The sequence below is a fragment of the Phyllostomus hastatus genome, unplaced genomic scaffold (assembly GCF_019186645.2).
Source record: "Phyllostomus hastatus isolate PE091 unplaced genomic scaffold, TTU_PhHast_1.1 phas_scaffold_501, whole genome shotgun sequence".
Classification (NCBI taxonomy): domain Eukaryota; kingdom Metazoa; phylum Chordata; class Mammalia; order Chiroptera; family Phyllostomidae; genus Phyllostomus; species Phyllostomus hastatus.
In genome coordinates, this window is record NW_025334033.1 from 48,196,378 (window position 1) to 48,211,171 (window position 14,794).

At 37.1% G+C, this 14,794-nt stretch overlaps 1 protein-coding gene across 6 annotated transcripts in view; it reads left to right on the top strand.

Moving 5' to 3' along the window:
* Window positions 1–14,794, top strand: part of PCNX1 (pecanex 1) — a 123,829-nt gene that overhangs the window by 93,963 nt on the left and 15,072 nt on the right. For all 6 annotated transcript variants that reach the window (XM_045823012.1, XM_045823013.1, XM_045823016.1 and 3 more), the window contains 7 exons: window positions 1,358–1,499; window positions 3,149–3,326; window positions 5,932–6,040; window positions 6,920–7,049; window positions 10,244–10,302; window positions 12,461–12,676; window positions 13,847–14,100. In XM_045823012.1, coding sequence (XP_045678968.1) covers window positions 1,358–1,499; window positions 3,149–3,326; window positions 5,932–6,040; window positions 6,920–7,049; window positions 10,244–10,302; window positions 12,461–12,676; window positions 13,847–14,100 — 1,088 coding nt within the window. The remainder of the gene's footprint in view (window positions 1–1,357; window positions 1,500–3,148; window positions 3,327–5,931; window positions 6,041–6,919; window positions 7,050–10,243; window positions 10,303–12,460; window positions 12,677–13,846; window positions 14,101–14,794) is intronic.

Consider the following 14,794-nt stretch of genomic DNA (forward strand, 5'->3'; position numbering starts at 1 on the left):
AAAAGAGGTAGAAGTCCAGTCCACTTGGCAAGCTTCATGCTTGCTCATCTATACCCTGACTTTTCTGTCCTGTTAAGAACTCAGTCCTGTTGGCCCATGACCTGTAATACTCCTCATTCTAGAGAAATAATAAAAGTTCATACCTATGTCATAATTTAGTACATACTAGTGACTAAATAAGGCAATGTTTTTTTCTCAAACTTTTTTCAGTTAGTAAACTACTATAGAGAGGGAATCCCTTTATTGTTTGGAGATACAATATCTCCTTTAGCGAACTTGGATGTTTTAGAAAGCTTTCTATACTGATCTCAACTTTGCATTCTCAGAGCAGATTCCCTAGGCCTTTAGCAGAGTTGCTTATGGCATCGTGCTACTGGAATCCTGGTCACCAGACTGATCCAGGAGAGAGAACTGAGTAACACCCAATGTGCAGGCTGCAGTAATAGCGCTGTGCAGACCTTTATAACATATGTGCTTTTTAAATAAGGGAAAATAGCATAAAACTGTGTAAGAATCTGTACTGGGCCATTCTCACCATCAAGAAAATACCTCAGAATGATGTTTTTTGATGATAAACTATCAGTATTGCTATCATATATAAATGAAAACAAGCGTATCTTGTTTGTTTTAAACAGCATTTTTCATTAGAGTAAATCATTGATCATATTGTTTCTTTATTTTTGATCTTAGCAAAACATGTAATTTAAATTTTTACAAATTTTGAATCACCATAACATGTCTGACTTGTTGGAAGTACTAGGTATTGCAATGTTGATCCCCGCTCCTTCTACTGATTTTAGTGGTCGAAAGGGAAATAGCTCTTTAGAGGACCTCCCAAAGCCTGGCGACACTGTTTTCATACAGCCAGACAGCCTCGTTCCAGATCTCCCAGCTTATCGTGGGCACTTTCCCCAGTGAAATAACATTAAAGTATTGGGAAGATATTGTTGGTAGTGAAGACAACTCTTAAGAAGTGTGTGAATCAAAAACATCTCTTCTGAGATGTATGTCTTATAAGGCATGTGGGTGTGTGTCTTAGGATTTTAAATTCAAAGGGGCTATCTAGTACAGTAAACTTTTCCCCAGAAGTTATTGGCATAAGTGAGAAAAAGTTATGCTTAGAAACTGTGGTTTAAGAATTAAAATAAATTTCATCTAAGTTTAAACCACATTTAAGTTGCAAAGTTGGATGTGTCTCAGAAGTCATAGAAGTTGACAGTTGATTAAAGTACTGGATTTTTTATGTAATTTATAGTAGAGCTGAATTTGGGTTGTAGGATTTTCCTTTGTCATCACATTGCCAAACTACTTTGTACATAAGATGATGTCGTCCTTTTGACTTATATTCCTTTGTTAGATGCAGCCACTGTGATGTGGTTTGAGAAACTTCATGTGTGGCTTCTTTTTATGGAGAAGAATATCATCTATCCATTGATTGTTCTCAATGAGCTTAGTAGCAGTGCAGAGACAATTGCTAGTCCAAAAAAGCTGGATACAGAGTAAGTATAATATTCCTTTGATTTCAGTTAGACTACTGAGGACAGTCATAAGCGATGTCTTAAAGTTACTCGTTAAGTAACAAATAATAATTGAATGTCTTGGTGCAAGGTACTGTGACATAAAAAAAGTCCAGGTGAAGTTTTGTCTTCGCCTTCCCTTTCTGAACATGTGTCTCTCTGCTCCTGGCATTTCACTGCTCCAGATGTCTCGTTGTCAGTCGATATCTTATGAGAGGACTTTATTAAATAAGGTTAGTCTTCAATAGTAGATGGTCTCTACTTCCCAATAGTTTGGGAAATGGTTACGTTTATATACTGTGTAAATCAATCCATGCACAGGGTGGGGCAAGGGTAGTTAGTATGAGAAGAAAGTTTATTCTTCTGGTATTATTTAGTAATTGTAGCATTTTCCATGAAAAATCTACTTTGCCCCACCCTGTAGGGTTATCATATAGTCCTACCCACTAGACTAAGCACATGTTGTTGGGTGTTGATATGTTTTTTATGTGCTAAATGTTATTAATGTTAAAGCAATAGAGGTACTGAGAAACTGGAGAACCAAATGTCAGAATTGTAATACTGTTAACTTATTTTTAAACTGATTTATATAAAGGATAAAAATTATAATATATATCATTAAAAGGGAATGTTATGATAGTTCGTTATCAGATGTGATTCGCTTAGCTATATAAATCATTTCTAGAAGTCTAAATGTTTGTGTGTGTGATGTGTGTATGGGAAAATTTATATAAGTATCTATGCACGCGCGCGCGCCTGTTCGGAAAGCATCCAGCCATGTGCTATGAAAAACAGAGACATTCGTTGAAGAAGATATAGGATACAAGAAATAGTGTGCACAGCACAGTGATGTCTCAGTCCCCTTCATAGTAGGCACCTTGTGACCTCACACAGTTTTCTCAGTCACCATAAACTCCCCCATTGTATTTTTCTGAATCTCATTGATGTTCTGAAATCTCTTCCCTTTCAAAGGTAATTTTAGTTTTGGGAAAAGCCAGAAGTTGCAGGGTGCCAAATCTGGGCCGTAGAGGGGCTATAGGGGGGATGAATCACCTGGATGATTTGATGTTTTGCCAAAAAAATCTCTGCATGAGAGGTGATGTATGAGCAGGCACATTGTCATGATGAAGCTGCCAACCAACCAGTTGCCCATAGCTGTGGTCTTCTGAATCATTCAAATAGTTGCCGTGGAGGAGTGTTCAAGCTTAATGCAAAATTTGTTGCAGATTCGTTGCTCTACTCAAGTCATTTTGAATGCAGTGACCACAGAATGCACATGCTCACTCAGTGGCACCTACCGCCCCCACTGACTAGTACAGTGAAGTCGTCACTGTTCACACATGTGCATTCCAGTCCACTCTCCTTGGCTGCCGGGTTACACTGAGGTTGCTTAAACCATTCTTGTTATATTAACAATGGCTGGGCTTTTTCTGGATAGACTATATATGTGTGTGTGTGTGTGTGTGTGTGTGTGTGTGTGTGTGTGTGTGTATATATATATATATATATATAAAAATATATATATATATAATCAGCTTAGTAAATGAAATGGTGATTTTTCTGAAGGTGGTAGATATTCTCAAGTTTTCAGTCATTGGTTGATGAGTTGTGCTTTCTTTTTTTTTTCATAGATTAGGCGCTTTAATGATAACCATTGCTGGTCTGAAGTTGCTGCGCTCCTCTTTTAGCAGCCCTACGTATCAGTATGTCACAGTCATCTTTACTGTGCTCTTTTTCAAAATTGACTATGAAGCGTTTTCAGAGACCATGCTATTGGATCTCTTCTTCATGTCCATACTCTTCAACAAGGTAAGTCATCACTGAAAGGAATATCCCTCTCTGTAAAAAGCATCTCCCTAGGTAATACACTAGTAAGGATTATCCTTGCATTTCATTAATATCATTGTCTTTTAAGTACTATTTTTCTTCATTTATCCAGTTATTTAGGAGTCTATTAGAATCCCTAAGTAGCGCTAGTAACTGTGATGCATAACACACAGTTCCTGCAATAGCTAGGAAGATAAGATTAAGTTACGTGGAAACATTAGAGAGACACTAGATATATATTTTTAAATATGGAGGATCTTCCAAAAGGGGGTGTGGTTTTTGGATAATTTCAGAAATAGAAAGAGTAGCAGTTGAACTGGGCTGTGGACTGCTGGATAGATGGCGAGAACACATAACCTGACAGCTGATTGAAGATGGTAGATACCTGGGGCAGGAGGCCATGTGGGAACCACCAGACATTAGTTTGATGGGGACGTTTGCACAATGTTCTGAAGTTTACAGAATGCTTCTAAAATTTGATGTCCACCTATGAGGTGGACATCATATGAAAGGTGCTTTCAGTCCTTTTATAAATTAGATGGTAAAATCTGGGTCTGCTGCCTACCGTTCCAAAACCCTTTTTGCTGAACCACAGTGCCTTTCTAAATGATGTCGATTGTGCAGTCAGGTTATTGGTCAATTCAATGGAACTTAGATTTCATGTTAACACTGACCACATACAAAGGACTTTGACATATATTATCCCATTTGATAGGTAACAGAGCTGAAGCATATGAGCAACAAAACACAATGAAAAGTCCAATTTTAGGAAAGTTAGCCTGGTCAGCCACATTTGGGATGAATTGGGGAAGAGAGAACCTAAAGGTACGGAGAACAGCTTAAGAGATTGTGACAGTAATTTAGATGTGATAGAGATCTGACCTAGGGTGGGAACAGTACAAACTGAAAACCATTCATCTGAACAAGGTTTTGGTGATGATCAGTTTCAAAATATTATGCTAAATATTATAAATACCTTCAAAATTTTGTATATTGTATTTAATACTAATTTGTATGCATTTTTATCATTTATTTCCTCTTCTAGTGAGAATGGTTGACCAAAGAAGGAAGCCAGAGAGTTAATCAGAGACTTGTTTGTATAAAGAAGCATGTGGTGTCTCACAATTTAAATACTTAGATTGGAAATTGTGTTGCATCTTATTATACTGGTTGGGGGGAAAAGAGAAAGTTGCAGTAAAATATAAACTTAACAATCCTTGAAATGGAGTCACTCCACTTAACTTGTATTAAGTTGGATTTTCTTAATGCTTTCATTTGTTAAGCAAATTGGTTTTGAGAGCATATCATGTTCCAGACTGTTGTAGATGCTTTGGCTACATCAGTGAACAAATCAGAGAAAGCTCTGCCCTATAGGAGTTTGCGGTTTATATGGTTACTTGATAAAACTTAATAGTGGTAATAAGTAATAGTGAAGGGATCTCTTGAGATAGATTTTGTAAGATACCATTGTAAGATGCAGTACTGACTTGAGAACTTTTCAAGAAAAATTACTCTGAATGTATACAAAAATATTTTTACCCACTAACTACTTACCCATGTAATTGCATATTATTTTTTCTTTAATATTACAGTCAAAATTTGAGTACATTTCACATTTAGCATCTGGAGGGTTTCTGGACCACTGCTTTTAAGCAAGTTAAGGAGCCTTGATAATATGCGTCCCACTTGTACTTCCTGTCATCCCGATCACATTAGTGCCGAGGGTTGCCAGCATAATTTGGGTCATGGCGAAGAATGCAGGGGTTCATCTGCATTTACTAATTGGTTGAAGTTAATGGCTCTTTTTAAAATTGGAAGTTAGAGAGGTTCATTGTAAATTAGCTAACTGGTTTAAGTATGAGGTGTTTGGTGTGTGAATCCTGGCACTAAATGATAACTTCTGGCTTTTACGATTCTGTGACGTAGTGGGAGAATTGGGCCTTGCACTGCTGGGCGTGCAGAGACACTCTTAGGCATTTTTACTACTTTCGTTTCAGTGTTAAAGACATGTTAACAACAAAACAGATCCTAATTTAAATAGGATTTAAAAGTGTATTATGTTTCCATTGACAATGACATTTGAGGTCATATCCAGATGCCCAGTATACACTACTAGATTCTTAGGCAAACAGGCAGGGACAACTGTATTACAACTTTATCCCCTTCCTGGGGCATAAAAAGAATGCTTTCACATTATTTTGACATTGTATTTAAAAATGTACTCAGTTTCCAGAGCGCTGAAATTTGAGGAAAATGTCTTAGAATCAAAATATATATATTACTTAAGCTTTACAGATATTTACGATTGTTTTGCTTGTTGTAGTAGAAATAAGAGGGCATAGGGTAGAGCCAGTAGAGAGCATTAAATTCTTTAAACAGATGAAACACGATGCATGAGTCACCTAGCTGTCTTTACCTAAAAATACACAGTGGTTTGGCAGTTGATGTATCTTTTCCTCTTACACAAATAGCAAATAATGTCAAAACCGTTTCCCTATTAGGTAGAGAAAACATTCTAGAGGTGTTTCATTTTCTTTTCAAATGTCTGATAAGTTCTTGACTGATTGTTTTTGTTTTTCTCCCACAGCTTTGGGAACTCCTGTATAAGTTGCAGTTTGTGTACACTTACATTGCCCCATGGCAAATCACGTGGGGTTCAGCCTTCCACGCTTTTGCTCAGCCCTTTGCAGTGCCCCGTATCCTTCTAATAACAGTTTTGTGAGAATGGACAGTCATATCCTTGATGGGAACCTTGGTTTGTACACAAAACCTTTCACAGGCATAGAATATAGGTTACTTGATGATAAATGATCAAAAATTCACAATACTTTAGTTCACACCTGTACTGATCTTGACTGTTCAAGTTGTAATAACATCTGTGGCCCACAGATCATCTGAACATGAGAAAAGTATTAAGGTTTTATAATTAAGCAATGCTGATTTAAAATTTATGTTTATATATATGAGTATTAAAGTCTGGGAATTTTCTTTTTTTATAAATCATTTTTTATTTTTCAATTACAGTTGAAATACAATATTATATTAGTTCCAGGTGTGCACCCCAGTGATTAGACTTACTCTTAGATCATCCCCAATGTACCAGGAATTTTTAATAAATGCAAAATGTGTAGAGAGATTTTAAAACGAATGAACATACAAAACATTTTTAATACTCATTTTAATGAATATGATTGTAATTGAACTTTATGTCCAAAATCCTCTATTGTCACCATTTCTTAGAAGTATTTTCTTAATAAAAGTAAAGATTAGTTTTATCTTATGGAAAATGAAATCCAAGCCTCTCTACCCAGAAGTGGTATGTGGGCTTTTATCAAATACATGTTAGCAAATACTTATTTAGCTCCCTTCGGAGCATCACGCCAGACTGTATTTTCTAGCTGTGTTTTTCTACTGCTCCCCTATACAGTCCAGTGGCATCATTTAAGGGCACTTTTTTCTGTCCTCTCATGAACGTTATTTTTCTAATTACTGTAATGACAACGTGTTTATGAGACGTATTTGTGTATTTGTGTGTGTTCACATGGATGTTAAGGTCCTTAACCAGTTTCCCATAGATTCAGCCATGTTGTTTGTTCAGGCTGCTGTGTCGGCCTTCTTTTCTACCCCCCTGAACCCCTTCCTGGGAAGTGCAATATTCATCACTTCGTATGTTCGGCCTGTGAAATTCTGGGAGAGAGACTACAAGTGAGTAAAATAAAACGTGTGAAAGCCAATTTTATCTTTTGATTAGGAAACACTATCAATAGCATTAATATCAGTAATCGAGGGCTGTATTTTTTTGTGTTAAAATATTTTGATAAAATTTTATATATACTTGTAAAGTTTCAAAACCATATAAAATTAGAAGAGTTGAATGATTACTCTTAATTTCTCTAGGTTTTTTAAAAAAGATTTTATTTATTTATTTTTGGAGAGAGGGGAAGGGAGGGAGAGAGGAGGGAGAGGAACATCAGTGTGGGAAAGGATTGTAAAATTGATTGGCTGCCTCTCTCAGGCCCCCAACCAGGGACCTGGAACACAACCCAGGCACGTGCCCTGAGCAACACGGAATTGAATGGGTGACCTTTCAGTCTGGTCTGCTGGATGACGCCCAGTGTACTGAGCCACACCAGTCAGGGCTAGTTATGAAATTTTTAGAACATAGTTCTGGTTGAATATACTTATTTTTCTGTCTTCTTTTAATATTATTTCTTAGAATTGTTCCACTTTAGTAATACTCTGAAATTTAATGCCATACAGTGTTACATCATTATGATACTCATAATTAGTTATCTCACATTTTTCTTAGAAATAACTATTTCTAGAGCTAAATTTTTTTATAGGATAAGTTTTTAGATAAAGATTTTATTTACTCATTTTTAGAGAGAGGGGAAGGGAAGGAAGGAGAGAGGGAGAGAAACATCAGTGTGTGGTTATCTCTCACATGCCCTCTACTGGGGACCTGGCCCGCAACCCAGGACATGTGCCCCGACTGGGCACCCAGTCTGCACCCCTTTGGTTTGCAGGCCGGCACGCAGTCCACTGAGCCACACCAGCCAGGGCTCACGCAGATAAGTTTTCAGTGACCATTTTGTTTGTACATGAAGTTTTATCCATTTAGGCTTCTTTCTTCAGGCTGTTTAATCTGATGCCTAATAATTATCCTTATATATAATCTATCCAAATTTCTTTATTTAATTGAAGAAAGAATATCTAAAAGGAAACTTACTGAGTTGTAGAGCTTAAACATTTTAAAGGCTTTTAATATGCATTAACCTTGATTCAGAATATGTACTAATGTATAATTCTGGCCAGCTCCACGTGTGCACTTTCCTGCACTTTCTCATGTTGACACGTGTATAATATGAAACATTACAATATGAAATACAGTGGAAAATAGTAGTCTCACCTTTTAAACAATGAGCTAGCTTGTGGATTTGACATTTTGCCCTGGTCTCTTATCGAAAACCTTGCCCTGGTCTCTTATCAAAAACCACACATGGTGTTTTTCCCTTTTGTTAAATTTTAATGTTATTTATTTTCTGTTCTTCTGGGCCAACTTAAATGTAGCCCAAAATCACGTCTATGGCAGTACCTCTTAACCTATTTGGTCTCAGAACCGTTTTAGATTCTTAAAAGTTACCAGAAATCTCCAAAGAGTTTTTGTTGATATGAGTTTCATCTATCATGTTAACCATAGTAGAAAACTTTAAAAATTTAAATGTTTAATAATTTTAGAATAACAATAATAAATCCATTACATGTAAACAAAAATAACATTTTTGAAATACATAGAACTATATTTCCCATCCCACCAAAAAAAAATCAGTGAGAAGTGTCATTGCTTTGTAAATCTCTTTTATGTCTAGCTTAATAAAAGACAGCTGAATTCACACATCTGCTTCTGCATTCAATCTGTTGTTGCAATATGTTGTTTTAGTTGAAGTATATGAAGAAAATCTGGGCTCACAGACATAGTTACTGAAAAAGAGAGAAGTATTTTAATAGCTTTTTTAGACAATTGTGGATATTCTTTGATCATTTACTAAAAGTCAACAAACGGTTTGTTTCCTAAAGATTATTTACAATGTGGAATCTAAAACCGTATCCATAAATTTCTGGAACTGTGTTACATCAAAATCCACTGATACGCCTTAGACTTTGGATGGATCTTTTTTACCCATGTATGAGCTTACAACATCATTTATCGATCATTTAGAAAATACTGGTTTGCTGAGTAATGTAGACCTTCCAAATTTTGACACATTCCATTCGATAATATTTTAAAAAATGTGTTCGTTCATATCACCACCAGTCCCAGAAGAAAACTGTATGAGTGTCAAGAAAATGGTATCAAGCTCACGGTGGTAGATATAAATAAGTTTTCCAAAATTCTAATTTTTTGCTTGAAAATTGTAATTTTTTGTTATTGGCAGAAGATACCATTGTTACTTGTTTTTCTTAAAAGGGCAGGCTCACTTTCTTCATTTTTTAGAAATGTTTATCAAATACCCATCTGTATAATCATGGTTTACCCATCAGTCATTCGAGTAAAAATGGTCTTCCGAGAAGAAAAGTGACCTGTGCAGCTCACACGTCAAGCCGTTGCACAAATGCTTTCCCTTGAGACACGTCCTCCTTCAGGATGCAGCAGGCGTGCTTTATGAGTGTTGAGCCACACGCAGTGTAAAGCAGATCTGTTCTGAGGGCTTGTCATTTAATAACGTTAGTATTTTTCATTGCTTCATTAAGAACATTTTAAAGTGAGACTTGAATTTTTATACATTGTTTTGCCTTGTGCCTGTGTGGCAGTGTCAGCCAGCACGGTTGGGTGCCCTGCCTTGATTCATGTTAAAGGGCAATGGTCGTCCCGCCATTGCCTTTGCCCCAGCAGTGCAATGGTCTGCACAGTGAAAGAAAGCAGGCAGCAGCCCAGTGCTATTATGAAGGCATTTTGATATGGGAAACTCCCTGGAGAAGGGTCTTGAGTCCCCTCCTCTGGGTTTTGTGGAACACATTTTGGGAACCATTGTACCACTGGGCGCTAATAGATGTACCTTCCCCTTGCAAAGAGTGTTTCATGCACTGTGTATTTTGGAATGGATTTTCTCATCCTCATTTTTTTTGCATTAAACTCATTAATGTCTCTTGACACATTGTTCAGTGTCATACCAGTTAGGAAATGACTGCTCTGTTTATGTACGATGGGTGTGGGAGAGTAAAAAAGGAAAGCCTTTCCCCTAATACTGTGCTGCTGCAGAGCTTTGTCAGTATGCCGATCGTAGCTTTCTTTCAGGGATACTCATAGGCAACAGTGTTTCTTTCACTTTTCCCCATTTTAAATTAGGCATTTTTAAATATAAAGAGTTTACTAAAAATGTTTATTTTGCCATCTTCAGCACAAAACGAGTGGATCATTCAAATACCAGATTGGCTTCCCAGCTTGATAGAAATCCAGGTAATAGCTTTATTTGTGAATCAAGAAGCATGTCTAATGAATCTGTTATGTATATCTATATTTCACTCCCAACTTGTTGGTGATCTTGTGTTGGTTCCAAATGGTCATTTTTTTTTAAAGATTTTATTTATTTTTATTTTTAGAGAGGGAAGGGAGGGAGACAGAGAGAGAGAGAAACATCAATGTGCGGTTGCTGGGGTTCATGGCCTGCAACCCAGGCATGTGCCCTGACTGGGAATTGAACCTTGGTTCGACACTTTGGTTCACAGCCCATGCTCAATCCACTGAGCTATGCCAGCCAGGGCAAATGGTCATTTTTTAGAAACCAAATATCCTTTGCTTTATTTTGTTTTACTTTAGCAAAATATACATGAGTTAGATTATCTACAATTTATACACACTTATCTTATAAAGTGCATTTTAAGAACAGTGATAAGGATAAAAAATGCCATTCAAAGACTATTATTACATCGTTAAAAAGTAGAACACAGTGAAAAGTAAAATGGTTAGGGGTCTTGAATACTATGCAATCTGATCACTGTGTTTTATTAATATGTTTGTTTTTCCCTTCCCTGAATGTTTAGGTAAATATTAATTTAGTTTATTGTGTATAGAGATGTCACATTGGGTGGCCAAATAGCCACTCAGCATAGGGCTTCAGTGGGCGGCACTTCGGTGGTGTTACCATGATCTACATCTGATTCTCAGTTTTGTCATTTGGGAAGCATCCTTTTGTTGGCCCACCCATTAGTAATTTGATACAGAGAGTGTGAATCTCGTTTCTTCAGCCATAGAGATGAACATATCAACCAGAAATCCAAGGTATTAATTTACTAAAAGAAATACTCCTCTCCAAATAGATAGGAATATTGGTATTCATTTGACTCACAGACTTCTTCAAATGCTATCTACTTAAGAAACTAAATTATAGTGATCAGATTAAATCATAATTATAAAATTGAATTAAGGAGAACTAATTAATCGATATTAATGACTATTGTTATCACATTCTGGTAGATAAACCCACCTCAGCTCTAGTATGTTCTGGTAAGGGGCTTAGAAGTCTCAAGATACTGATGATGCTAACCTGCATGTCAAAGACCATGTCCTGAATAACACTCTTGTGGTGGGCAGACAGTGCATTGTACAGGACCATCCTACTGAAGTGAGAGTTGGAGTGCCCTTTCATTATTTTATTATTTAGTTAGGCTGAGTTTAAAGTAATTATTAAGCTTCGTATATTTCACCATTCTTCAGTATGATACTTTAGGCACTCATTTACAGGTTATTACTTTTCATGGGTTACTTCTAAAGATGCCATTTCCTTTTTTTCCCCTAAGATTTTATTTATGTATTTTTAGAGAGAGGGGAAGGGAAGGAAAAAGAGAGGGAGAGAAACACTGATGTGTGAGGCGTACAGCAATAGGTTGCGTCTTGCACACCCCCAACAGGGGGCCTAGCCTGTAACCCTGGCATGTGTCCTGACTAGAATCGAACCTGCGACCTGTTCGGTTTGTTGGCCAGAGCTCAACCCACTGAGCTACACCAGGGCTGAAGATGGTCATTTCCTTTATTGGGTGATGTTTTATCCTATTTTTTTAAAAGGATGACTCTAATACATTTTGTAGGTTCTTTGCCACTGTTTCTGTATGTACAGTTTATTAGATTTAGCTATCTCAATATACAGGTTATTTTGACGGACCATTCCTTTTTGTTTTGAACTATATTATTTGTTAAAATCTTGTATTACTTTACTCACTGGTATTCTTTTGTTCTAGTTCTGATTTTTTTCTTCTATTTCATTTCTCTTGAATGGCTTTAATAAGGCATAGTTCATTCAACAATGGTAGAAGGGATCATGGACTCTTAAAAAGGTGGAAAAGACCTTAGATTTTACCTACTGCACTTCCTGCATTTTATGGATGGGAAGCATTCAGAGAGATTATGTGACTTCTAACTCTAAATTCTGAAACTTTCCCTATTACTCTCTATGTCATTTTTATATAGAATTTGTAAGAGTATGACAATTCTTTTCCCTGTCAAAAGTATAGATACAACCCTAACTAGAAATTAGTTTTAATATTTTTACAATCGTGTATGTTGATATAAAGGGGACTTAGGGTAAAATTTAATATTTTTTTAAAATCCCTTCTTGTAGGATCAGATGACAACAACCTGAATTCCATCTTCTATGAACATTTAACCAGATCCCTACAACACAGTCTCTGTGGTGATTTGCTCCTAGGACGGTGGGGAAACTACAGTACAGGGGACTGTTTCATTCTTGCCTCTGACTACCTCAATGCGTTGGTGCACCTTATAGAGATCGGCAATGGGCTGGTCACTTTCCAGCTGCGGGGGCTCGAGTTCAGAGGTAGGACGTTCACCTTCTGTTTCCATAATGCACTCCTGTGATATCTGTGTTTTGTGTGTTTACATCACAAGTCAAAAGCTATCATAGAATTTGATCCCCAATCTTTGGAATTGTAGAATAAGAAAAGTTATTAGAGAGTAGTTACTAGATTTTTCCTCAAAATTACACTTTCAGGGAAGAACCGTTTTCACGGTGGGCTGCATATGTTAAGGTAGTAACGTGAGAGTATAATTGACTTGTTTTCCTGATGATGTCGGATTTCTGTTGTCCATGCTTGCTCACTTGCCAGTATCTCTGTGGCCAGTGCGTGTTGTTTGTTAGATGGCTGGTGGAGTGGGTGTGGTGTTTTTGTGTGAGGCAGAGAGTAGCTAATTGATTTACTTTCGTATAGACACCAAGCCTTTGTCCTCAATAGCCTTTTTTTTTAAAAAAAATTGAGTGAAATTCACATTACATCAAATTATCAATTTTAAAGTGGACAAATCTGGGGCATTTAGTACTTGCACAGTTCTGATACCAGATAAAAGAACACTAACTTCAAAGAATTGTGCAGAGTAATCAGACTTTATTCATACATAATGGAAACTATCAGCAAACTTCAAATGCCAGTTATCATTGGAATTGACAGCAGACAGAAGTTTCAATCGTGTACTTAATATTAAATTACAATGAACTGTGACAAGTTACACAGCCGAATAGGCAGGATGTATACGGTATGTTGGCCCGCAGCCCAGGTATGGTGCTGACGGAGCTCAGATTCTTCCGGGTCCTGCGTGTCTGCCATGTCGGGTGCCCCGGGATGATTCATTCTCGTTCTACTCCTCCTTTTCAGAATTAACTCCATCCCTCAGGAGAGGTACCGTTACTTAGTTGGTCTTCATTCAGTAGGAATGTACATGCAAATTTGAAAGGTTTGAGAATATGTGAATAAAAATTGAGGAGGTTACTTTATAAATTCTCAGAACCTCGAATGTGCTAATGCATATTGTCATTCTGCAGGAGACAAATACACAGTATCCCTGCTTTCAGGAACTTGCTGCAGTTTGTGAATGGACATTCTAAGACAAATCAATCACATACTTTCATTTGTTATAAAATGTCTTTTCTCTAAACTTCTTGGTCTTTAAAACATTCATTTTCCCAGTTTATGATTTTGTCCCCCTTTTTAAGGTACTTACTGCCAGCAGAGGGAAGTGGAGGCTATAACTGAAGGTGTCGAAGAAGACGAAGGGTTTTGCTGTTGTGAACCTGGCCACATTCCTCACGTGCTTTCCTTTAATGCTGCGTTTAGCCAGCGCTGGCTAGCTTGGGAAGTCATAGTCACCAAGTATATTCTGGAGGGGTACAGCATCACCGACAACAGTGCCGCTTCTATGCTTCAAGTCTTTGATCTTCGGAAAGTACTCACCACTTACTATGTCAAGGTAAGAGTGTGTGCCTGCTTCCGTCTTCTAACAGCTGAAGGCTCTTCATGGGTAAGATGTGTGTATACATATAGATAGATAATTTTTTAATATATATAGATATTTATCTCTCTCTCTCTCTCTCTCTGTGCTTTGCCTCTATGTAGTGATTTAAATTCTCTAGTATTCAGTATAGCCAATAATTTGTACCTATGATGGTCTCGCTGTTTTTTTCCTTCAGTTAAACTTATTTATTGTTCACTAATATTAATAGCTACAACTTGCAGCTCAGATGTTCTAGGTACTGTGCTGAGGAACATACACATACGCCTATACATGCACATACGTGTGTCTTACCTCATTCTCTAAAGTAATGTCCCAGTTTTAAAAATAAACAAGAATTAGATGTTTATTTGCCCAAGTCCTCCAACTAGCCGGTAAAGTTAGGGATTTAAAACCCAGGCTTGTCTGACTCCTGAGCCCTTGCTGTTAACCACTGCTTTGCACTGTTTTCAACAAGCTGAATAAAAGTACTACAAGACTGGGGAGGTTACCAAGACCACCCTCACTTGTGACAGCCAACTGCAATTTCAGGGTCCCCAAGACGACCCTCAGGTTCGATAATTTGCTACACAAGGACTCACAGAACTCAGCAAAGCCATTATACTCACAGTTAGCATTTACTGAGGCGGAAAGATACAGAATAAAATCAGCC